General features: G+C 44.0%; 2 protein-coding genes across 2 annotated transcripts; both read left to right on the forward strand.

Annotated features, from left to right (window-relative positions):
* Positions 1 to 576: 576 nt before the first annotated feature.
* Positions 577 to 9,180, forward strand: Cct8l2 (chaperonin containing TCP1 subunit 8 like 2). Its single transcript, XM_005326729.4, has one exon. The coding sequence runs from the start codon at positions 7,451 to 7,453 to the stop codon at positions 9,119 to 9,121; it is 1,671 nt and encodes a 556-aa protein (XP_005326786.1). The 5' UTR covers positions 577 to 7,450; the 3' UTR covers positions 9,122 to 9,180.
* A 14,252-nt stretch (positions 9,181 to 23,432) lies between these two features.
* Positions 23,433 to 25,921, forward strand: LOC144368992 (uncharacterized). Its single transcript, XM_078028017.1, has 3 exons — positions 23,433 to 23,558; positions 24,023 to 24,663; positions 25,396 to 25,921. Coding segments are annotated over exons 1-3 (768 nt in total). The 3' UTR covers positions 25,397 to 25,921.
* Positions 25,922 to 26,819: the final 898 nt, after the last annotated feature.

Consider the following 26,819-nt stretch of genomic DNA (forward strand, 5'->3'; position numbering starts at 1 on the left):
CGCTGCCACTCACGGGGCTGGCTCCGCGCATGCGCCGCGCCGCCGCCCGCGGACGCGCCGCCGTGACCTCACGCTCCTCCCCCGCGCCCCGCCCGCTCTGACGCGGCGCCGGCCCGCGCGGCTGCGGCCCCACTGCGCCCCGGCTCGGGCGGCGCCAAGCTGCGGACTTGAGTCCGGGATCCGGAGCCCAGCGGGGTCGGCCCTGGGACACCGGCACGCGACGCCTCCGCCCCCCCGCCGGCGCCCCAGGCCCGGTGTCACCCGGGGTCCATGGTCGCAGGCGGCTGTGCAGAAGAAACGCGGTGCAAGTTGGTTACGGTGCAGTGGCGCTGAGAGTGCGAGGTTATAGCGTCATTTTTAAAAATCCAGAGAGGGCTTATAAAGCTGTCAGACAAAAAGAAGCTCAACAACTTGGCAAATAAAACGCTGAAACACACGGTGAGGTTTTCGTGTTCAGTGTGTTGTGCCGGAGGGACTAAGACCCCCCTCCGGAAAGGCAGAGCCGGCTGCAGGAGCCCGAGGCGCACAGCCACGCAGGGACTGTCCTGACGGAGAAGGTCTGCACCGCGCTCTCTCCTGCTTTCCAGTCCCTGCTCGTCACCACAGGGAGTGGAAACTGCACGTTGGGGCTAGGGGACTGTTAAGACCAATCAGCCGTTTGTGGAAGGACTGGGGTAAACTGTCCCCCTGTAGGCACCTACCCTGGGCCCCCGCGCGCTTTCCTTCCACCCTCCCAGCACTGTGAACGGTAAAATAGTATATGCTTCTTTTCCACAGTGTTGTTGCCACCTTTTCCTCCCAATAGCCAGTACATTAACTTTGAACTGTGTTTCCTACTTGGGAAAATTATACACACTTTGATTTCCAGAGCCTATTGAAATTGAAACTATAGGGTTTTGGGGTTTTTTTCCCCTAATGGCCAAAATGAGTAACATAGTAAAATAGACATTTTAATCCTTCAGAGTTTAATCCTTGCAGGTTTTTTCAAATTTACTAAATTTACAGCTAGATGAACTTTGGGACTGGGAGAGACGGCTGATATGGTAAATACAAATTATAAATTTAAAGTGTTACGTATAGAAATACAACATATAATTATTGATAAACTTATGTGGTATATTTGAAGTTAATTATTATGAAGGACAAATATAAAAACTCACCCTTTTACATTTATTTCTTACATTGCACAAGTACATCTTCAAAATTGGATTCTTGATCCAAATGTTCAGCTGTCCTCAATAATGAAATTAGAATACTCATTTCCACTGTGAGTTTTAGTTGCACAAAATTACACATCAAAATAATTGACTTTGATACACTTTTTCAACATTTGGGAGAATTTAAGTGTAGATGTGTATATGCAAATTGCAAGTCACTACTGCTGGAGAGTTAAAAGGAAATAAAGACAGAGCAGAAATGGGGTAGAGTGCATGGATGTGTAGCAATAGAGCTTGTGTGTAGAGATACTTCGGGAAAGATAAAGGCTGATGTATGAGTAAGCCTGGCTTTACATCTCCATTTCTCTTACCACTGAGCATACAGGGAGCTGGGATCTGTTTTCACAAAGCCGATAGCCAACTCATTGACATGAAGTTACCATGGGCAGAGCAAACAAAATATAAGCCATGGTGCTGATAAAGGATTCAAGGAATACTTATTCAACACAAATAAAGGTTTTCCAGAGGTTTTTCCATCTCAATAATCCAAATTATACAGCTCTGAGACCTCCATGGCAAAAATCCAGGAATCATGTAGCTGAGGTTCCTCAGATTATATAGTCAGAAAGATATGAGTGTCTGGAAGAGGGATCAAATGCAATTTAAAAAAAAAATTAGAATGTCTACTTTCTAATAAGTACATTCTAAATGTGCATTTAAAAAAACATGGTAGATATTAACTAAACTGTTAATAACAATCACCTCTGAAGGACTGCATCACAAGGGATTTTTACTTTATAACAATTTTCTAAAATAGTTGAAATAACTATAATGCAACAGCAAAAAGCTTTTTAAACAAGTAAAATAATTGGACTCTTTCAAGTGTATGCATATATATTTTAAATGTTGTGGGGGACTATGTGGGACTTTTATTTGCAGTAAGAACAAGAGGGAAGATTATTTGAGAGTCTAGCAAACAAGAGACACTGAATAAAACTTCACAGAAAGGTCCAGTCTTACTAACTGAAGGCTTATGAACTGTCATTGAATGATTTTTATTTAGAGTGCAGTCTTTATTGTTTTGCTTTTAGTGAATACGAAACTATCCCTGCAGCTCTTCCGCAGTTTCCTACTGATGTTTTCCATCTCTTGTTGGTTTCCCGTGAAGTCTTAAAAGTCTTCAGTTCATCAAGATTCATTGCTGTTCTTGTGGTAGTTCTTGGTTTTTGAAACCAAAATTTCACAGCCATGGAAGGATAGGTGAAAACTTAAATTCTAAAATAAATAAATAAAAACTTAAATTCTAGATATTATCATTTTTGCACTCATATTTTTAGCATTAAAATTGAACCTTGCTGGGGATATAGTTCAGTGTTAATGGCTTACATAGCTTTCACAAAGCCCTGGGTTCAATCCCCAGCATCGCAAAAAAAAAAGAATAGAAAAAGAAACTTCAGTAATGTATATATTTTACCATTGAGATGGAAAACTTAAAGAAACTGAGAAGAAAACAAACAGAACAATAATCTTCAAAATTTATTTGAGTATGAGAGTATGAAGCATAAGTGGAATTGTGCAGTGCTTCTTATGAGTCTTGCTCTCTGGGGGTCTCTACTTTAAGCCTGGCAGGAGTATAATATGATAAACAAAAAGGACAAGGAGGCAATGAGAAAATAATCATAGAAAAACATGCAAATAGATTAAATACTTATATCCACATCATTTACAACCAGAGAAATTAAAAGTTATGCTCCATTTGTGTACAATGAATCAAAATGCATTCTGCTGTCATGTATAACTAATTGGAACAGATTAAAAAATATAAAAAAGATAACACCAATAATGAATTGTCTAATTAATGTGGACTTCTTTTACCAATTGAAGAAACTTTTGATTTTTATATTAAATAATGTCATTTATATTTTAAACATTAACAGTAATAAATAAAATGATAATAATAATAATTACACTAAAAAAATTACATCCATTGTGTCCAAGACCATAATTTAGGGAAGCCAGAGCTGATGTCTGTGTCTGTTCACAATAGGGTGGTACAGAAAACATTCTGCTGGCAAGTGTAATAGACTAGAAATTCTCAAGTGACGAGGTCTCCCGCTCTCCTCTCCCACTCCTTTCCTTATGCTCATCATCTTTTTAGGCACTCAAGTCACTGTATTAAATTCCTAGGGGCTGCCATCCCCAAGTGCCACAAACTGAGGTGGCTGAAGACAATAGAAATTTATTCTCTTATAGTTCCAGGTGCCAGAAATCCAAATTAGGTATCTATAGAACTGGTTTCTTCCAGCAGGCTCTGAGGAAGACTCTCTTCCATGCCTTTCTCTTAGTGGCTGGTGTGCATCCCAACCCTTGGGGTTAATCATCTTAATTAATTATATCCACAAAGAACTCTATTCCTAAATAAGGTCAATTCAGAGGTTGCAGCAAGGACATGAATTTTTGGAGGGAAATCATTCAGCCCAGTAAACTGCCAAGCAGCCTATAATAATGCTTACACATCTTAGCAGATAAAAATATATATTATTAAGATGGCTGGGGATGTAGCTTAAGTGATAGAGCAGTTGCCTCACATGCAGGAGGCCCTGGGTTCCATCCCCAGAAGTGCCCCAATGCCTAGATTATGAAAGATGATAGATTGATTGATATTTTAAAATGTATATAATGGCCTAACCATATGTAGACTCTTCCTGGCATGAAAAATTGTTTATATTTGTTTTACATCTAATCTATATACCTGAAGGATGAATAAAACCCTCCAAAGTGAATTTAATAATGACAATATCCACAAAGTAAAAAGTAAAATTGAGATTTGGTAATTCTGTGGTTGGTTTGATCTGTGTAGAAAGACATCAAAAAAATCAGTCCAACAAACACAGTTTGGGGCCTAATTGACGAGATCAGCTATCTTCGGTGTTCACTGACAATGCTAAGAGGATCACTCTCTTCTGTGCTCTATGGTCACACAGGACAGGATCATACATAAAGTTGAACACTCTTGCATGAGAAACAGTCTAGACCTCACCCACAACCCTTCAGGTGGAATATAGATTACTTGGCCTGGTTCAATGGGTGGAGAGTCCCACCCTCCAAAAAGTGCTTGCCTCCCCCGCCCCACCTGCTTCCTCCTTACCAGCTGCAATCTTCAGGACTATGTTTGATGGACTACAAACTACCGTACTGCCCCATGCTCTTCTTTTCATCTGACCAGTTTCTCCTTCCCCCCCCCCCATTTTCTTCAGTTCTCATTTAAGACTTCACTTCCATCCTTCACCTCTGCTTTCTGCATGAAGACGGTTCAGTGTTCCCCTGGATGTGGCTACACCTTGTGCCTTCTCCAATCACAGCTCTCACTGCTGGTAAGGAAAGGGCCCAATTAACTGCCTGTACCCACCCTCTAAGCCCAGTGGAGACAGTGACAATTATCTGCCTTCGTTTCCCAATTAGTCAACTTTGTACAATAAGTGGATTGGATATGAAAATGTTAGAGAGCTAAACCATCTTTTACAGAAGTGTCTATTACAAAGAAAGAAAGAAACTGTATCTTTATAGACAATGTATACAGGTATACTCTGCTACATTTTGTGTTGGTCGATACATTTTACATTTCCATAAAACCAGCAAGTCATCTTTGCCTCATTACCAACCTTTGTTACCTGGTGCTATCACAAGCTTTCAGAAACCTGGACATGTTTTTAGTGGAGTATCCAAAATCAAAAGAAGTCAAACCAGGTATGTGGCAGCCATGCCTAAAATTTCAGTGACTCAGGAGGCTGAGAGAAAACCACAAGCTCCAGGTCAGCCTGGGCAACCTTGTCTCAAAATAAAAAAGACTGAGGATGGAGCTCAATGGAAAGCACCCCTAGGTTCATTCCCAAGTACTGAAAACAAAAGTGGGTGGGGCAGAGATCTAAATAGTTGTCCATGGTCTTCAGACAAAATAATATTTTTCTAGAAACATTCTCTGAGCCAGGATAATGTTGTGAAGAAAAGAATTACAAAATAGCATACATGTGTCAGTCTACTTATTTAAAATTCTTACGCATGCATGCCTATAATACATGTAAAGTAAAAATGTTCATCAAAAAATAAAAATAGTTATCTCCAGGTTGGGATCCCAAGTGACCTTTACTTTCTAAATACTTTTTAAAAAATGTTATAGCTGTAGATGGACACAATACCTTTATTATTCATTTTTATGTGGTACTGAGGATCGAACCCAATGCCTCACACATTCAAGGCAAGTGTTCTACCACTGAGCCACAATCCCAGCCCCTCTAAATACTTTTTAATTATATTAATGATCTTACAAAAGCAATCAAATTTTCAAAGAAAAATGTTTTTTTCTCCTCCAAAATGATCTCCTTTTTTTTTTTTTTTTAAGAGAGAGTGAGGGAGAGAATTTTAACATTTTATTTAGTTCTCGGCGGACACAACATCTTTGTTTGTATGTGGTGCTGAGGATCAAACCCAGGCTGCACGCACACTAGGTGAGTGCGCTACCAATTGAGCCACATCCCCAGCCCCATGATCTCCTTTTTAACTTTAGCTGTATTGAACTCTCATTATGGCATGTTTCCTTTTCTTTCTTGCCGTCATTTCCCCTGTGGAAATATTAAACTAATACCCACCATCCTATCATTCATTACCCCTAGAAAGTGTCGTCAGTTTCACAGCCCTATTTTTTTCTTAGAACGTTGGCCAATAAACAAAGTAAACAGAATTTTCTCCAAATGAAAAATGGGCGATTTCCCCTAACTCAATGGATAGATGTGTTCATCAGTCCCACCTGGTACTCTCCTTAACCCCCATCAAATGCTGGATTCATTAGGTTCAAATCTGTTTCACTGATAGTTTCTAAGTTCCTATCTTTGTATTTCTCATTGTGCTGAACATAGTGGCACTACAGAAACATTGGTTAAATTAAAGAAGCATTATTATTCTGTATGAGGAAAGGGAGGAGGAGGAAAGACAGGACGTGAAAGGAAGGGACCTACATTGTTGGGGTTTTTTTATTTTTATTTATTTTTATGTGTTGCTGAGGATTGAGCCCAGGGCCCTGCACGTGCTAGGCGAGTGCTCTACTGCTGAGCCACAACCCCAGCCCAGATTGTTTTGTCTAGTTTTTGTTTTTGTTGTTTGCCTTTATTTTGTGTGGTTGCTTGGGTGTTTGTTTTTGCACTGGTGGGATGGAACCCAAGAACTCTTTTAGTTTTGGTGTGTGTGTGTGTGTGTGTGTGTGTGTGTGTGTGTGTGTGTGTTATCGGGGATTGAACCTAGGGCTTGGTGCATGCTAAGCAAGCACTCCACCACTGAGCTGCAGCCCCAGCCCAGAGGGACTTAAATCCCAAGGGCTGAGGGTAAGAAGGGCAATTAGCATTTCCGCCTCAGGGCTACCACTAGGGTCAGGCTGGTCTTCCACCACCCTGACCCTCTGGAGCCATTTCTATTTTTATGACTTGTAGGCTGTCAGCATCTTCCCCTCCTTTGTGAGCTGTCTGTTCCAGCTCAGAGACATCACTGGCACTGGGAGTTGCTGCACAGGTACATACACTGTTGCTGCCTCCCACAGGCAACCTTAAAGGCCAGCAGACCCACAGACACCTGAAGGAACCTGATAAACAGGCACAAGCTGATAAGATAGCCAAAAAGGCAAAGCAGGCAGACAGCAAAACACGACTAGAGTTACACAGCTCTCCAAAAGAAAGTAAAACAACAAAACACAGACACCATCTCTCTGTTATCCTTCAAAAACAAATAAAAGAGCCCCCAGAGCTGCTGGGAATCTGAAATGGGTAGGTATTTTTGTCTCATTTCCTCTTCATTGTTGCCCCAGCTTATAAGAAACTCTGGGGTCTGGAGGAAGGCTGGATATCACTGGCCTTGTATGTGGACCCCACAGCTGGCCAATAAGATCTGGCTGTTGCCTGCCAGTAGAGCCTCCCAATTCTAACAGTCCTTCTGTGACCTCATTCCCTACCACTAGTTCCATTTGCCACTTTGTGATTTCATCAATTAAAGATCCCATTTCAGCTACTGAGCGTCAGAAGCCCCAAGAGCCCAGCTCCCTTACAGAATCAGTTTTGGGGGTGGTTTTAGGACTGAGCTTTCTGCAGATCATGCTTGGACTTGAGCCAGAGTGCCTCTCCAGGTTGACTTTTTCACATATCAGGTAATGGGCATTTGATTCCTGCTTCCACTGAGCCCCAGAGTAGCTTCAAAGATCACTGCTGTCTCTAGAGCATCTCTACAGACCACGGGATCCCCTCTTCCAGGCCATGGGCAGCAGAGTCCTTCCAGCCCTGGAACTACCTAAGAGGCTGGGGCCCAGGCTGGAGGACAGCCAAAGAACTCCAGGAGGGGTAAGAGAAAACCTGCTGAGCAGCACAGCTGCAATCCAGACCCTGGCCAGTGTCATCCGGCCTTGCTATGGCCCCCAAGGCCGGCAGAAGTTCCTAGTAACAGATAATGGGGAAACTGTGTGCACGGGCTACACTGCTGCCATCCTCAGGGCCCTGCAGCTGGAGCACCCAGCAGCCAGGTTTGTCCGAGAAGCAGCCCAAACACAGGCAGAAAACAGTGGGGACGGCACAGCATTCGTGGTTCTCCTGGTAGAAGCCCTGCTGGAGCAGGCTGAGCACCTCCTGAGGGCGGGGCTTCCTCGCACCCAGCTCCGGGAGGCCTATGCCACTGCCAATAAAGAAGTCCTGGCTGCACTGCCTTCCCTGGCCATCAGGTCTCTGGGGCCTTTGGAAGATCCGTCCTGGGCCCTCCACTCTGTGATGAATACTCACTCCCTGTCCCACACAAACTACTTGACCAAACTGGTGGCCCAAGCTTGCTGGGCTAGTAGGGAGCCAGATGGTAGCTTCAGGCCTGAGCGCGTTGGAGTGTGCACACTGCGTGGAGGGACCCTGAAGGATTCGCACCTCCTCCCAGGGTTAGCAATATCTGGAGAACCCTGTGGTCAAATGACCGCAGTGTTGACTGGTGCCAGAGTGGCTCTGTTTGTTTGTCCCTTTGGTCCTGCCAACCCAAATGCACCAGCAACTGCCCATCTCTCTAACCCCAATGACCTAACTAAATTTATGACAGAAAGTGATCAATTACTAGAAAAACAAGTGGCCCAGCTGGCAGCTGGGGGTATTAATGTGGCAGTGGTATGGGGGGACATTGATAAGAAAGCCCTCATCCTGGCCGACAATTATGGCATCATGGTGATTCAAGCCAAGTCCCGGAAGGAGGTGGCTTATCTGAGTGAGGTGCTGGGCACCCCCCTGCTAACTTATCTGCTTCCTCCCCTGGAGCCAGGGAGATGCCATCGGATTTACAGACAGGAGCTGGTAAACGGTGTGGCTGTGCTATTTGAGTGCGAATCTGTGGGCACCCCCGCCCTCACGTTGGTCCTCAGGGGTGCCACAACTGAGGGGCTCCGGGGTGCAGAACAGGCTGTCTATCATGGCATTGATGCCTATTTCCAGCTGTGTCAAGATCCCAGACTGCTTCCAGGAGCTGGCGCTGTGGAGATGGCCCTGGCCAGAATGCTCTCAGATAAAGGAAGCAAATTGGAAGGGCCAAACGGTCCAGCATTCCTAGCATTTGCCCAAGCCCTGAGGTCTCTTCCTAAAACCTTGGCAGAGAATGCAGGCTTAGGTGTTTCACAGGTGATGGCAGAAATGAGTGGAATTCACCAGGCTGGGAACTTTTTAATTGGAGTGGGAACTGAAGGGATAATAAATGTGGCCCAGGAGGGGGTGTGGGACACCCTAATGGCCAAAGCCCAAGGACTTCAAGCAGTGGCTGAAGTAGTGCTGCAGCTTGTGACTGTAGATGAGATTGTGGTGGCCAAGAGCAGCTCCCTGAATCAGCAGATCTTGAATCCTGACTCCAAGAAGGCCAAGGAATGCCTGTCTCACCCAAGGAAAAAAATCCTTCAAATGTACAAGTAGCAACATCTTCAATAAAGTGGGGGATTGCCAAGGAAGGCTTAATCACCCCCCAAAATCAATACTTGCCTTACTTATTTCCTCTGGGTTTCGTACTTTGGGAGTCAGTTTCTTCAGATAAAAACATGAAGGAACATAAGTTTTTTCCACCGATTTCCTTTTCAAGTCTTGACTTTTTCATTTCCTGTTTCTCTCCATCAGGTTCTGTTTCTTTCTATAATAAGAGCAGGATTCAATTCTAATAAGATCTTTAAATTGAGTACTTGAGTTTGGGGATGCGAAAAAAAAAAAAAAGAGGCAGTAATCCCTTCTCAACCATGATGTGAGTATTCTCTGAATGGTATTCTAATATATGTAAATTTGTCTAGACGCCACTTTGGTACTCTGAAAATATCCAGTTTATAGGAGTGGCCAGTCATTCCTGTTGTGGTTATTGGAAAAAAGAGGAAATACCATTTTTATTTTCTTTTTTATTATTTTTTTTTAAAGAGAGAGTGGGAGAGGGAGAGGGAGGGAGGGGGGGGAGAGAGAGAGAGAGAGAGAGAGAGAGAGAGAGAGAATTTTTTAATATTTATTTTTTTTTAGTTCTCGGCGGACACAACATCTTTGTTGATATGTGGTGCTGAGGATCGAACCCAGGCCGCACACATGCCAGGCGAGCGCGCTATTGCTTGAGCCACATCCACAGCCCGGAAATACCATTTTTAGACTATACATACATTTAATACATAATATCTTAAATTTTTTTTTAGTTGTAGATGGACACACAATACTTTTATTTTTATTTATTTATTTTTATGTGGTGCTGAGGATTGAACCTGTGCCTCATGCACTGAGCCACAATCCCAGCCCCTAATACATAATATTTAAAGTATACTTATATGTTTGGATATAATATGTGTTTGTATATTATATGTATAACATGTGTTTAAGTTCAGGCTTGAAGCTGCCATCTGGCTCCTTACTAGCCCAGCAAGCTTGGGCCACCAGTTTGGTCAAGTAGTTTGTGTGGGACAGGGAGTGAGTATTCATCACAGAGTGGGGGGCCCAGGATTGATCTTCCAAAGGCCCCAGAGACCTGATGGCCAGGGAAGGCAGTGCAGCCAGGACTTCTTTATTGGCAGTGGCATATGCAAGGCAGAAAATTGATGGGCAGGTGGAAAGCTAAGTTGTTTCTAAAAAGAATGGAGGCTGATGTGTAGCTCAGTGGTAGAGCATTTGTCTAGCATGTGCAAGGCCCTGGGTTCAATGAGCAGCACTATAAAGGTAAATAACAACAACAATAAAAAATCACTCTGGCATAGATAATATATTAAAAAAAAACACAGCACACACATGCCCAGTAGTTCTGTGCTCATGGTGTACAAGCAGGACAGCAACTGCCAGGGCTAGGGTTGGATGCTCCTGGGCAGTAAAGGGGTCCAGTGGAGCCCTGTGGGGTCAATACTGTTACCCAAAGCCTTTTCTACTCTAACCCTCCAAGTCATCTCCCTCTCTGTGAAAGAAATAGAACCCAAGGGCAGTGTCTAGGAGAAGAAAAGCTTCAGTCTCTTAAAATCAAACAACAAAGCTTTGGACACTTGGAGAGAGTCAGACTCAGGAATCAAACATCTTCTAGCATGCAGATTAGCTGGCACAAAGCCAAACAAAATTTAAAACATTCTGTTGAAACTCTAAAGAAGTGAAAATCCTGAAGGTGTACAAAATATGTGTACAAAAAAATGATAAATGGAGGTGTCAGAACTGTACTCATTATTACTAATTTAAGAAATATAAGACATTGTTGATATATTTTTATTGGTTTTTGTCTTTATCATTATATTTTAGTGAATTTAAGTGCTTTCATATTTATTTCTTGCCTTCAAACTCCCCCCTATTGTTCTCAGAAAGTCTCAAATTCCATAAGAATAGTTATAACACAAACAGTTAACTTTTCAAAGCAGTTCAAAAGCATTTTATGTGAATTTTATTTAACCATCAAAACAAATTTATAAGAAACTTGACACTTTCTCTGATGCCAAAGACATGATTGAGCTTTAGAAAAATTAGTTGACTAACATTTAGTAAGTAAAAGAACGAAACCCAGATTCTTACTCATCATTTCATTGCCCCAATCCTGAATTCTTCTATTGAGGATATTTCCAGACACATATCCCTATGATTAGGGAGAAACTCTTGTCTAAAAACATCCCTTTGAAATATAGCAATTAGTATTTTTTAAAATCAAATAAAAGCCAAGCATATTTTGTGAAGATATAAAGATCAATCCTGCTCACAGAGAACATTTTAGTTATAAATCCCAAACACATGTTGGCCAACATATATAATGTAGAGTATTTTAAATGTCCTAAGAGTGTTATACCAAGGACTTTTTAATAATCTATTTTGGGGAAGTCACATTATGCCATTTCATTTCCATCTTCTTTTCCCCTAGGTGTGCTCATACATACACACACGCACACATACACACACACACACTTATACATATATAAAAGCAAGTTAAAATTAATATTAAGAGCCAAACACACTGGTGCTCACCTGTAATTCCAGAGACTTGCGAGGCTAAAGCAAGAGGATTGCAAGTTGGAGGCCAGCCTGGGCAATTTAGGGAGACCCAATCTCAAAAAAATAAAAATGGGTGAGGATATAGCTCAGTGGTAAAGTGCATCTGGGTTCAATCCCCAGTCCCCCACCTCAAAAAAAAATTAACATCAAGGAATGCCATACAAGGGGTAAAAAAGGTATGACACAAATTTAATTCATTTATGTTAGAGCTTGAAGATAAAACACCTGACCGAAACTTGAAACTTGTAGAGACACAGAGAATTCTGGTGTGTTGTGGTACATCCTGAGGAGGTCCCAAAGCTTGTGCTACTGAGATCTCCTGATTTGTCCTGCCTCCCATCCATCCCTGGCGGGTCAGATCTTAAATTTCATGAACTGCCAAGGGTTGGTGTATCCTTCTTATATTCTAAGAAGATGAACTATTCCAGAAGGGAAGGGAATGATACATGACAACAAAGGTGATTCCTTGGGCAGCTAGCAGAAAGGGCTTTAGGGAAGGAGCCCAAGTGTCACGTTATAAGTTGAACATGTTCACATTTTTGGATGGGTCCTTTCCTTCTCTTCTTTTCCTTCCATCTGTGCTGGGTCTCAAACCCAGGGCCTTGTGCCTGCTAGGCAAGTGTTCTGCAACTGAGCCCCAATTTATTTCAGATTTCTTTTAGCATCAGTTGAGGGTCATCTGCATCCTATCTTCTAAGGTCTTGCTACTTAACATATGACCTGTGAACCATAGGCATCCGCATGGAGCAAGTTAAGAAACACAGACACCTGCTGGGCATGGTGATAAAGGCATGTAATCCCAGCTACTTGGGAGGCTGAGGCAGTAGAGTTGCAAGTTCGAGACTGGCCTTAGCAACTTAGTGAGGCCCTAAGCAATTTAGCAAGACCCTGTCTCAGAATAAAAACTAAAAAAGGCTGGGGATATTGCTCAGTGGTTAAGCACTCCTGGGTTCAAATCCTAGTACCAAAAAAATGCAGACACTCAGATGTCCCCATCTTCACCCTCTGGGGTTGGTGTGCATCTAAAAAAAAGCTTGAGAAGCACTGACTTAAGCAACAAGTCAATATATATATATATATCTACTATATATTTACTATGCCTAGAATTTAAGTATCCCCTTGAATGTCATCTTTAGTGTCCAAACATATGACTCAAGACATCAAGTTGCTTTTTTCTTCTACTGACTGTGGAGAAGTTGATCAGAGTTTGACCTCAATTTGACTGGATCCAGATCTGCTTCTGAGGTTATGGGATCAAGGTCTCCTGGCATGCAAGATTTCAATTCTCCAAATACCTTTGCTTTGAGCTTGGCTACATATTCCTCTTCCAAGATGTGCAGCAGCAGCCGAGTTTCAGAAATGGTGATTTCTAGAGCACATTCCCTACAAAGCTTGCTGCTTCTGGGGGACCTGGCTGTTGTCCCAGATCCCTTTCAGCTTCACAACACTGCTTTACCAGGGTGCTATGAACTGATCTACCCAGCAGAGAGCAAAGGATGAGACTTGGAAAAAACAGGGAGCAAAAATGAACACTTCTAAGTTTGGAGAAAAGAAGGAGCTGGGAGCCCATGTTGGTAGTGGAGGCTGGTGAGCGGCAAGAAGCTGGTCCACTGAGTTGGTAGAAAACACTGATTGCAGACTTCAGCCATGAGCATACTGGAGTCTGGGAAAATGAGAAAAGGCATCCATCCCAACCATGGAAAGAAGTATGATTCAAAACAAAACAACACAACAGGGATGGGTTGCTGCAGTGTGCTGTCCTGTCTCTATGTGGTCTGCACCCAGCTAAATGAGCCCCTTCATGAGAGCCCCTTATGAGGAGGCTGCACTTTCCAGACTTGCCAGTCTAAGGACCCTCTGGTGCAGAGGTTACGGAATGGAGAAAGCTGAGATGCACAAGAGAAGCAAACCCAGAATGCTCCAAAGCCGAGGCATCTGAGTAGGAGGAAAGGCAAACACCAAAGCATAAGAATGCCTCCGTTTCATTCCTGCCTGTATCCAGCATGGGCTGGACTGACACTATGGGCACGTTTGCATCCCCAGACCGCTCCGTTTCTGCTTTGGCCTTTTTGGATAAATGTGAGGGAGGTAATGCTGTTAAATATTAGTTGATAATCTCTTTCCTACTGGGATTTATTGAAAATTTCCCCTTATTCTTGGTTACCTAGTTAAGAGCCTGCCGCTACCTAAGGGAAAGTGGTCCTTATTAAAATGCCCAAATCAGTAAGTGATAGGTTCAACACCGAGATTCCAAAAATAGCTGAGACTTCTTTTCCCCAAAACATCAAATGCTGCCCCCCCAACCCCATCACCACAAACATACAGGCTAAACCTCCTTTTCCCTAACTAGGAAGGAGGAGGAAGGTCAGGCAGGGAATGGGAGCTGGTGGTACGAGATCTGAGAAGGGACCCTGCTCAACTTCCAGTGGTTCTAAGGATGACATGGGGAACAACCAGAGTTTCCAGGAAAGGCTGGGGGTCTGAGAACAAAGGTGAGTCTCTGCTTCCAATTCTCAGCCATGGGGAGCTCCCTTGCCCACAGGGTGGCAGAGCAGTGGAGAATATCTGTGGGATGGACAAGAAGGTAGCTGGCAGAATGTTCTGTGGCACCTTACAGCCTCAGAGAATAGCAGGTTTCCCTGGCCCCAAGAAATATGTGCCAGGTACTTGAGGGTATAGCCCCCTGAAAATTAAGGGCATTTCAAGGTCATGGGAAGAGAAATAATTATAAACTGAAGCAGAGGCAAAAGAAAGGCAAAACAGGCACTGACCATAGGACACCAAAATGCTATGTCAGCCCATGGCTAACAAGATGGGTAAACAAGAAGAGAAGGTGGAGATCAAGCACTGATGTAGTTTGAGGCTACGGTTGTAGCTCAGTGGCAGAGCACATGTGTGAGGCACTGGGTTCGATCCTACATATAAATAAAGGGATAAAAATGTTGTTTTAAAAAATAATTTATGTAGTTTGGTCCCCAGCACCATAAAAATTAATTTGACTAAGGTTAGGATTGATCAAGAAAAACTATGAAACCATGAAAGGATTACATTTGCCTGGGATTTAGCAGACTAAGAATTCTGCCATTAGGCGAACAGGGACTATAAATCCAAATATTGAGATTATTTAGTTAGTAGGGGATAGGAAAGGTAGCAGAATACAACAGTTACTAATAGGGCATTATGTAAAACTGTGGATGTATAACCAACGTGATTCTGCAATCTGCATTTGGGGTAAAAATTGGGAGTTCATAACCCACTTCAATCTAATGTATGAAATATGATATGTCAAGAGCTTTGTAATGTTGTGAACAACCAATATAAATAAATAAATAAACAAACAAACTTTAAAAAAGAGTGATTATTTAGTTATAGAAAAATAGCTGCACACATTTCTACACATTTGTAGTGTGAGCCTTGAAAAGTAATTAAACTGTATGAATGTGAATATTGAACAAAGAAGTCAGAATCTGCCTTCCCTAAAGTGCCACCAGAGCTTGACATCAGCTACATCAGTGCTAAATAGACGAGATTCCAGGTGGCAAAACAGTGGTACTCTTTTTGTCATGCAGTACATATTTGAAATGCAATTTTAAACATTATACAGTGTCAAAAATGGCAGTTCGGCTAGAGATGTAGCTCAGTGGTAGAGTATTTATCTAGCATGTGAGAAGCTCTGGATTCAATTTCTAGCACTGAAATCAGTCAATCAATCAATCAAGGTCCCAGAGAAGTTTCTTCCAACTGACCAAATGCATCAGAAAGGAAAGTGCATCCCAGAGAGTTCAGGAAATATTTGCCTCTCTAGAATAAACAACAATCAAAAATACAACCAAAAAACAAAAAACTTGCCAGATATGGCAGTGCATGCCACTGTCCCAGCAACTCAGGAGGCTGAGGCAGGAGAATCATGAGTTGAAGCCAGTCTCAGCAGACTAGTGAGGCACTTAGCAATTTAGTTAGATCCTGCTCAAAATAAAATATAAAAAAAAGGGCTGGGGATGGGCTGGGGCTATAGCTCAGTGGCAGAGCACTTGCCTAGCATGTGTGATGTATTGGGTTTGTTTCTCAGCAGCATATAAAAAATAAATAAAGGCATGCTGCCTATCCACAACTATAATTTTTTTTTTTTTAAAGGAGGGGTAGGGCTGGGGATGTGGCTCAGCGGTTAAGCGCCCTAGGTTCAATCCCTGGTACCAAATAAATAAATAAATAAATTACACATCCAGATTAACATCAATTTTTAAAAACATCTTGGCACTTATGTATACTGTCTCCTGTGCTCACTGACTCCAGAAGCCTGCAGTGCAGAGGTCCCTACTGTGACTGCTTTCCCCAAGTTTGTCCTCTCAGCAGGCACCCCGAGTTCTGAAGACATTTCCTTTCCAGAAAAGAACAAGATCTATCAGTCAATCTTAGACTTGCCTGTTGAAGACCCAAACATTACACAATTCATATTTCACCCCTACATGCATTTTAATTGAAAAACTTCTATTTTAATTTTATTAGTGTAATTTTTTAATATTTATTTTTTAGTTTTAGGGACACAATATCTTTATTTTTTTATGTGGTGTTGAGGATCGAACCCAGCAGCCCACGCATGCCAGGAGAGCACGCTACCGTTGAGCCATGTCCCCAGCCCAATATTAGTGTAATTTTTAAAAAAAAGGTATAACAACCCATGAACCAAGACTGCAATGCTGTTTCATGTGTAAGTTTCCAAAACTACTTTGGATCCTTTTTACATTAGGTTTTCATGTCAGAAAAATCTATTCTTGCCTTAATTCCAAAATTTAGAAGATATTTCTTCCTTTCTTTTTTTTTTTTAAAGAGAGAATTTTTTTTAATATTTTTTAGTTTTCGGTGGACACAACATCTTTGTATGTGGTACTGAGGATTAAACCCCGGGCTGCACGCATGCCAGGCGAGCGTGCTACCACTTGAGCCACATCCCCAGCCCTAAAAGACATTTCAAAATATACCCAGATGTTACTTAAAGTCTTTTTTTTTTTTTTTTTTTTTTGAGGCAGGGTCTTGCTAGGTTGCTTACAGCTTTACCAAGTTACTGAGGCTAGCTTCTAACTTGTGATCCTCCTGCTTCAGCCTCCCATGCTGCTGGGATTATAGGCATGTGCCACCAGGCCTGGCTGAAATTTAAGTTTTTATTCAGCTGTTCAACATTACACTTTGAAGATACAATCCACAAGTCTGACATGATAAAACCATAGTCAGAAGCTAAGCTTTTCTATTTTTGTGTGGATTTTTATTTTATACTGATGACATGATCAGCACTGTGTAATAGAGTGGGCATGTGATTAAAGTTTTAAAATATAGAAATATAAATATTTCCCCAGAGGAACTATTCCTATTAATCTTTTTTTTTTTTTTGCATTTTCCTTCATTTTCTATTTCTCACACATTTATTTGTTATAATTGCTTTTTCTCCCTCATCCCACATTCATTTTCTGTGTATTCTTTATCTTTTCACTGGTTTATTTCAAACCCTAATTGCACATTTCTCACCCTTTTCCTCATTTCTTTTCCTATGGTCTTTACCTTTCTATCAATTTCTAAGGCACACATTAGCAGGAGTAATTAATTTGCTTATCTTTTGTTCCCTATCTGGCTTCTGAAATGATTGATCAGCCCTATTCTTCTTCATCTAGAAAAAATTTAATTTTCCTGGCAGTTTTGGGAAGAGGTTTCTGATTTTCTCCCCAAGATCTGAATTTCCTCTTCATAAATTAAACTAATTAAATTCCTCTTCTTTCTTTCCTTTCCTTTCTTTCTTTCTTTTTAAACTTTATTGAGTCCTTCAACTATTTAATTTCAAAAAGTTTTTCCTGATGTCAGTGGCGGACAGCTGTAGTCCCAGCGGCTTAGGAGGCTGAGGCAGGAGGATCTCAAGTTCAAAGCCAGCCTCAGCAACTTAGCGAGGCACTAAGCAACACAGTGAGATCCTGTCTTTAATACTCAGAAACTTTCTTATTTGGGACTTTACCAATCTAATGGTGTGTAGGAGTGCTGACAGTTTAAAATCTCTTCTCATTCTGCAAAGAAACAATGGAAGGTTGGAAAGTAAATGTAGCTATTTATGTTTTGATCACAAAATAGGGTAAACTTGGGTTTATTATTGCAATTTTTGGGCTAGGGATGTGGCTCAAGCGGTAGCGCACTCGCATGGCATGCATGTAGCTCGGGTTAGATCCTCAGCACCACATACAAATAAAGATGTTGTGTCTGCCGAAAACTAAAAAATATTAAAATTATAAAAAAATATATTATTGCAATTTTAACATTTATTATTAACCCAGTGTTAAGAAATACCCAGAAGCTGGGTGCAGAGGCACAGACATTTAATCCCAGCAGCTCAGGAGGCTGAGGAAGGAGAATCACAAGTTCAAAGCCAGCCTCAGCAACTTAACAAGCAAGCAACTTTGTGTGACCCTGTCTCAAAATAAATAAATAAATGGCTAGGGATATGGGATAGTGGATTTTTTTTTTTTTTAAAGAGAGAGTGATAGAGGGAGAGAATTTTTTTTAATATTTATTTTTTAGTTATTGGCGGACACAACATTGTTGTTTGTATGTGGTGCTGAGGATGGAACCCGGGCCGCACGCCCGCCAGACAAGCGAGCTACTGCTTGAGCCAAATCCCCAGCCCCTGGGATAGTGGTTAAGCACCACTAGGTTCAATCATCATAGGAAGGAAAAAAAGAAGGAAGGACAGACCCACCCAGATACCAGAATTCAACTTGGTCAGCAGGCAAGGAAACTTGACATTTAGAAATACCTGTCACTTAAAAATGAGAAATTGGGCTGGGGCTGGGGCTCAGCGGTAGAGCACTTGCCTGGCATGTGTGAGGCACTGGATTCAATTCTCAACACCACATATAAATAAAATAAAGGTCTCTCAACAACTAAAAAATAAAAGAGAGAGAAATTAAGGACTGGGTGTGTAGCTCAGTGGTAGAGCACTTGCCTAGCATGTATGAGGCCCTGTGTTAGATCCCCAACACAGGAAACAAAAATTCACTAAAATAGAAATATGAAAAATTGGAAGATGGCTGGGAAAGACAGGGCCCTATGTGTATTTGCCACAGCAACCAACAAATGGCAGACAGCTTGATGAATAAATGGGTGGAGCCATATTGAAACTCATGAGATGGTTTGGCAACACTGAAAACACCCATCCTGGTTCTGCAGCAGGAAGTGTCATTGGTAAGAGTTTTGGCTTTTGTCTTCTGCATCCACCACCACCACATTCCTTCCACTGGACTGTTCTCAACTAGGGACTGAGCGGTAATAAAGAAGGTCAGTTCCTGCCAGATTCCTCTGATGGTGGCTTGGGCCCTGGTGGTCTGCCTGGCACAAGCCTTCTCAGAACTGCACTGCAGCTGAGGCCTTCTGCACTACTCTGTTCTTCCCAGGCTGCTGACCATCCCTGGTGTTGGGGCCAGTGTCAGCTTCTCCACCTCTTCCAGCTTTCTTTAGGATTATGTTCCCCCTAATAAATCTCCCGCATGACCATCTTCTTGGCACCTCTTTTTCAGAGGACCTGATCTAAGAGGGTGGCAAAAGGTAATTGTAAGAAACTCTGCAACAGGCTTCCTCTTCCTGGCCCTGACATGTCCTCCCAAGTCAGTAACTCAAGGACAACTTCCATGTGTGGTCACCTACCACAGCAGCCTCTTATCCTCAGGGCCTTCCCAGGCACACCCTCCTGGTGAAGCCAGATTTAAAAACAGGTAGTCAGTGTAGGTAGGTAAATTGAGTCTGATGGAGAAAATAAAGTTTGATTCAAGTTTGAGAATTGGAAACAGCTCCTGGGAGAATGGAATGTTCATGTCTCCAAAGCCCTTTGATACTCCCCCTCCCAAAAAGGTTGCTAATTGAACAACTCCTGAGCCACAGGGAGCTGCTCACCAAAGCCCCCTGGGCTGCCTCTCCCTTCCAGCCTAGCAACCCACCTCTGCCCTTCCAGCCCACCTGCTCACCCACCCCATGGCCACTCCACCAACATCCCCCAGTCACTATCCAGGATGAGGGGGAATGAACAAGAGAAGGGAGAAGAATGCAGAACCCGGGAAACTTCAGACAGAGAAAGGGACAGGACCTCCTCAGCCCACGGATTCTGCCTTGGACTCCTCTTCTTCCCCCGGGAGAAGTCTGTTTTACTATCCTTTAGTGGAGCTTCTTACTCTCTACGCTTGCCTGCCTCAGTGTGCTTCTTTGGTGTTATACTTCAACATTTGAGGAAGCAGGACGTATCAAGCAGTGGCATCACTGAGATACCAGAACCACACCTCAATTACAGACATCCATCTTCTCCACCTCAACTGAGCAAGTGCCATGCCTGGGACACACACACACACACCCACACACACACACACCCACACACACACACACACTTTGCTCCATCTCAGAGCTGCTATTCATTTGGAGCCAAGCAAGCTTATCCTTTGAGTGCAGTCTCCCTTTCTTCTCTTAATGAGGCATCACTACTACATTGATAATACAAAAAAATGCTTTGCATAACAATAGCATTTTTTGCTACTTTCCCAAGCCCTTCAGATAAACATTACCTCATTTGATCCTCATAATCCTGATTGTAGTCAGGGCCAGGTCAGCCTCACTTCACAGGGGAAGAAGTTCAGACTCAGACTTCTAACTTCTGCAAGGATCAATTTTGAAGTCTGTTCAACAACAGAAGGAACCTCTAAGAATTCCTCCGCTTCTAAAATTGTTTAAATTTCATGATTTGAAATCACAAGATGAGTAGTTAGTGGCAGATTAGGGACCTGAAGTGAATGACTCAATGCCAGCTAATTCCCATACCATATCACCTTTGTGGACACAGCTGTACCTCACATGTATTCACTGTTGCAAGTGCCCTGCACTATGCTAAGTGCTTCTAGGCAAGCAGCAGAATACCACCTCAGCATTTACTGCTCCCTCTCCTCTGTCTTAACAGCACTGAGAATTCAGATCCATCCCCACTCCCACCCCTCTGCCTCAGGGTTGTGCTTGGGTTGGTTTAACCTGCCCCACACTTTCCATTCCCCAGAACTGGCCAGAATGACCCAATATGCAGGAACAGAAGGGCACTCTTTCCTATTGGACATCCATTAGGAAGCACTGGCTTCTACTCTTGCTGGCTGCTTCTCTGTAGCTCTGAGAGGAAGCCAAGTATTCTTTTTGGGAATGATAGTTTTTAGCAATTAAAACTTATGAGCTGTTATCTCTAAAACTAGAACAAATAAGATAAGCAAAGGCAGATGAGGTTACTGGGACCCCTGGAGGTTACTGCATCAAGCTCCCACTGACTGTTTGAAATAGGTAGGACTAAATTTCAACCCTCCAGCAACTGACCAGGGGTTATCTTGGCTTTAGCATGTGACAATTTCCAAGCACACTGAGAAAGATCAGACAGACTTAGCTACTGAATAGAACTGTAGCAGTTTGCTGGAGGAGGGGGAGGGGAAGGAGGAGGGAGGAGCCCTTTTCTTCAGTTCTGCATTCGTTCATTCGTGCCCTGCAGGGATGACACTTACCACCTCCAGGGAAGCAGCTGAGTTCCAGAAATGGTCACAGTGAACCAGGACTCCTTCACTTCCCCCATTCTAACCCTTTGCCAAGCAAAGAGCCTGAGACTGCCCTGGAGGAAGGAGCTGCCTGCCAAATATCTGCCCACCTGGGGCCAAGGCAAGGGCAAGGCCAGGGACTCCATTCTGTGAACAGCTGGAGAAGAAGTGGGCAAAAGGGCAGCCTTAGGACAACAGGCCTTGTTTCTCACTCTCCTCCTAATTGAGGAATAGCAGGAAGTAAAGTAAGGAAATCAAAGAAACAGTCTATTAACAAAGAACATAACTATTTTTCAAATTCTCTTCCTTATAGATATGACTATACAATTTTGACAGAATCTGAAAGGAAGGGGATGGGGATGTGGCTCTAGCGGTAGCGCGCTCGCCTGGCATGCGTGCAGCCCGGGTTCGATCCTCAGCACCACATACAAAGATGTTGTGTCCGCTAAGAACTAAAAAATAAATATTAAAATTATCTCTCTCTCTCTTAAAAGAAAAAAAGAATCTGAAAGGAAGGACAATTTGGTAGTCCATCAGATTATAGCAAATGTGGCTATTATTCATCAAGGACTGTTAAGCACCTGCCTTGTCCTGGAGACACAGCTCAGAGAGAGAGAGAGAGAGAGAGAGAGAGAGAGAGAGAAGGCCCCTGCCTCCAAGAGTTCACATCTTAATGGTGGGAGGGAGAATGGGAACAGGCCATCACAGTGAATAAACAAGATGATTTCAGACCGTGCTAAGTGCTCTGAAGGAAATAACAGGGTAATATAACAGAAAGTACCTGGTTTGGGGGCAGGGAGGATATTTACTTTAGACAGTTGTCAGAAATGCTTCCCTGGGCTGGGGATGTGGCTCAAGCCGTAGGGTGCTTGCCTGGCATGCGTGCTGCCCAGGTTCAATCCTCAGCACCACACACAAACAAAGATGTTGTGTCTTCCGATAACTAAAAAATATTAAAAATTCTCTCTTTAAAAAAAAAAAAAGAAAAAGAAAAAGAAATGCCTCCCTGAGTCTGACTCTGTGGTACAAACCTATAACCCTAGAGACTCAGGAGGCTGAAGTAGGGGATGGCAAGTTTGAAGCCAGCCTGAGCAACATAATGAGACCCTGCCTCAAAATAAAAGTTTAAAAAGGGGCAGGGATGTAATTCAGTGGTAGAGCATCCCTGGGCTCAATACCCAGTACAGAAGCAAAAGAAAGAAATGCCTCCCTGAGTGGACACATGAGCTGAGTCACATGGGTGGTCTGAATAAATGCTGCTCCAGAAGGGCAAAGAAATAACAAATACAAAGGCCCTGTGGCAAAAAATGTTTGGGCAGAAAGGTCCTCAGTGTGCTTGGAATGTAATGAGTGAAACTGGAAAGGCAACAAGGGTCCCAGAAGGCTGGGCCTTGTAGGTCAGAGCTGGGAGGTTTGTGAAATCGCCTGTGGTAGATGGAAAGGTATACGTGCCTGTTCCGCCTTCTGGATGTTTTAATGAGCTGCCATCTGGAGTCTTACCTGGGATCACATTTAAGATCTTCCACTATAATAATCTTGAGAAAGTTACTTGTTTCTTCATTGTATCATACACACACACACACACACTTTTTTTTTCCAGTATTGGGAATTGATCTCAGGATCTTGCCAAGCACTCTACCACTGAGCTCTACCCTCAGCCAATCTGCCTCGTTTTAAATTAAGGTTTCTACTGTTTATTCCAAATGACTTGTGCGCAGATTGGCCCCGAACCTCAGCCCATTTTCAATATTGCAAACAATGAAAATAAGAGTTAAACGCCCCCACCCACTGCCTGAAAAAGCTGATAATTTTGCTGGCATAATTAATTTTGTCGTTGCAGTCTCACTTGCAATTTTAAGAACTCAATCTTGGTCCTGGGTCTGAGTTGATTTGGGCATTCCAGTTCATCTTCCGTTTCAGCAACCAAAAACAATAACAATGTTGATACTGACATTTCCCATTTTTATCTTCGCCCTCTCACTGTTCCATCGGGCTGAGTTTAGGGAGAAGGTGGGAGGGCGGGGACAAGGGGGAAACCAAGGAGTGGGGTGGGGTGGCGAAAGGGAGAAACAGTACAGACTGAAAACAAGGAGAATGGAGAAGGGACTAGCTGCCTCCTATTTCAGGGAAGAAAGAAATGAGCAGTGAAGAAAAGAGCAGGTCGGATGATGGAGGGAGTTGGAGGCAGGGGAGCGCAGTTCCACAGGGACCTGGGGGCCTCGCTCGGCTGCACGGCGCAGCCAGGCGACCGGGCTCGGCTCCCGGAACAGGCGGAAAGCAGGAGGGGGAGAGGCGTAAGGAAACGAAGAGGGAGAGGAGAGACGTGGAGAAAAGAAGAGGGAGAGGAGCAAGACCCCAGGCCAGAAGGGGGGAGGCCGTCGCCAGGAAAGCCCGCGGGAACCGAGAGCCGAGCGACCAGCCGGGCTCAGCGGGGAAGGGAGCAGCGGAGGGGGCGGGGCGCCAGGCGCGCGCGGCCAATGGGAGGGTGCTCTGGGGGAAGGGCGGGGCACGCGGCGGCGCGAGGCCAATGGGGAGGCGAGCCGGGCGATAGGCGGCCCGCGGCCAGCGAAAGGGCGGCTCGGGGCGGGGCGGGGTGCCAGACGGCAGGGGACCAATGGGAGCGCGAGCAGAGAGGGCGGGGCGCCCGGCGGCGCGAGGCCCCTGCCAGGGCGAGCCGGAACGCGGGCGCGCGGGGGAGAGGGACCCGGAAGGCGGTGGGGGCGGGGAGCCGACTGACAACCTGTCAAATCCACTTTAGGACGAACTAGGTCACGCGCCTCCCCAAGCCAGGGCGCCCCCGCCCTGCGCAGCCCGGCGGGTGGCCCGCGGGTCTGGCCGCGGCCCCTTCCTCTTCCTGCCGGGGGCGGTGGGGGCGGGGCGGGACACCTGCCTCCCGCCCGCCGGCCCCGCGGCTCGGGCGGCCCTGGTTCGCGCCGGCTCGCGCTGGGGGCCGCTGGCCCGGGGACTGCCCGGCAGCCGAGGCCCGCGGCGACGGCCTGGCGCGGCGCTCGGGCCCCGCACGTCTCTCCCGCGCGCGACCGCGCACTACTTGGCGCGGAGGGATCCGCGCGGGCAGGGAGGGCCGCGGCCCGGGCGGCGCGCGGAGGGTCGACGGGCCCTGGCGCTCACCGGCCTCCTCCTCGGCGCCGTGCGTCGGCGCGCGCGGGTCCGGGCCGGCGCTGTGTGCCGGTGGCGCCGCGCGGAGCTCGGCGGCCTTTCCTGGCGCGGTCCCCGCGAGCCTCACCGGGCCGCCCTCCCGTCTCGCACGTCCCCGCGGGAGGCCGCCTCCGCGCGGCGCCCCACGGTGGGTGTGGACGCAGGCGCCCGCGGCGCTGCCCGCGGTGCCCGAGCTGCTCCGCCCGGGTCCCGGTGCGCGTCGGCCTGGCCTGGGCGTGAGTGGTCAGTAGCGCGACGCTTTGTTTAATGTTCATTACTTGGCCGTGCAAATAACGTCAATGTCCCCAGAGCAGGGTGACGCACTGTTGAATTACAGTCACCAACTGTGTAGATGTAAGGGCCAGCTTTCTAGAAGGACTTCAGTTTGAATGTTCGACAGTGATTATCTACAGTGTCTCCTTACAGGAGGAGAGTGAGATGGAACAGAAACATTTTCGCTCAAACACATACCTTTAGCCAACAAATAGTGAATATCTATATGATGTGCTTTGAAGTATTTTTTTACCGAACTTATAAACATTACCAAATCAGCAAAAGAACTTTATTTCGTTTTAAATCCAGCCTTTATTTAAAAACATTTATCCAACACGTCGGGAAGAAAGAAAAGTACATATTATTTGTGTACAGAATGTGTATATGTCAAATTCGTGTATTAACGTTTAAAACATTAAATTCAGCATGAAACAATTAGCCTGATTGTACTGAAGAACTACGGTATTATTTTGTAGTTTAGTATAATCAGTAAAGGGTAGGAATGGGAGATTGACCTTTTTAATAAAAATTAAAATTTAACAAAACAAAAGAAGCCTTTTCCGGTGTGGTTATTATCTCTTCATTACAGCAAATTCCTTAAAGCCAACCAATAGTCCAAAGGGAATAGTTGTCCTCTCTTTTGACCAATTTGTAACCCAACATTGGGTATATAAAAATGTTATTTATTTTCTTGTTTCCAAGATTTGGTTATTGACACGAGCAAAGGACGGCGGCGAGGTCCTCCGACCGCTCCCGGGTGGTCCTGAAGTCACGGCTGCCCCTGCCCCAGGTAACCTCTCCCGGCCAGCGATCCGTGTCTTGAAAGAAGAAGCCGCCACACGCGAGATGCCTTTTCGAATGCCCGGTTTATTCACTCCATCACATCACATCACACAGAGGCTGGTGGGACTCAGTTCGCTCGATGTTGACCCACACATAGTGAGTCTGAACTGGCCAAAGAGCTCAGCCTTCCTGGCCTTTAAATACTATAGTTGTTTACAATACTTTAAACCAAAAACATGTTTATTCCATAATTTCTATTTCTTATCCTATCTTAACAGATCGTCTCTATTACATCACATCTTGTTTACATCTTTGCTTATCTTAGAAAATCACACTTGTTTTGTGCTAAAATACCTCAAAACATGTTTACCTTTTATCCTTATCTATTTCACACATTTTCTAGCTTAGGCACCTTTCTTCATCACAACATGTTTACTTCAAACTCTCCTGTCCTTTGTTTATTTCAAACTCTCCTGTAACTCTCCTGTCATTTATCTATTCCCACTGAAGGTTGTTTTCTTACTCCTCCTTGCCACTTATTTTTTTTTTTTAAGACGTGATACTTGTTTTTGTTTTAGTTGTAGATGGAAACACAATACCTACTTATTTCTTACGTGATGCTGAGGATTAAACCCAGTGCCTCACACGTGCTAGACAAGCATTCTGAAACTGAGCTACACCCCAAATCCCCCAGCCCCTCTTTTAATGCTAATTGTACTAAGGAGACAATAAAATCACAAATGTTTTTATTCAACAAATAAACCATGTCAATAATAACAAAGTCACTATTGTCAAAGCGAGAGAATAGTATATTGTATCATTGGCTGGGATCTAGCCACCAGATACATTACAATAATAAGTAAAACTGAAGAGTTATAAAACTTAAAATGCAATACTAAAACAATCATCTTACTGCATTTGGGTATATTTCAATCCTTTAACGGAGGGTAGAATGTTTTGATATGATGTATCACATCGTTTTAATTTCCAATTTTATATTAAAAACCCTTACATTTCTCTCTTCAAATATGAAAATTAGAAACATTCAGTTTTAATTCTTTCTTCTGTTGTATCCCTTGTTAGCAAATTCTTTTGAAATAGATTTGGGGAATTATTTGCCCTTATAAATGGAGTTACTGTTTTGCCTAAACATTTCATGTGTAATTCCCTTCTGTAAGGAGGATTTTTATAATTCCCTACGAAAATATCTTGGCAAAGTTTTATTTCTCAATTCTTAGTGCATTTCCTGGACTAGAAGGAACCCTCCTAACTTCTTAGGGGGAGATGGGTGGGTCTATCTGTTCAGGTGAAGACTCCCTCATGGCAGCTCTGTGTGGAGTAGG

The sequence above is a fragment of the Ictidomys tridecemlineatus genome, chromosome 2, assembly GCF_052094955.1.
Source record: "Ictidomys tridecemlineatus isolate mIctTri1 chromosome 2, mIctTri1.hap1, whole genome shotgun sequence".
Taxonomy (NCBI): domain Eukaryota; kingdom Metazoa; phylum Chordata; class Mammalia; order Rodentia; family Sciuridae; genus Ictidomys; species Ictidomys tridecemlineatus.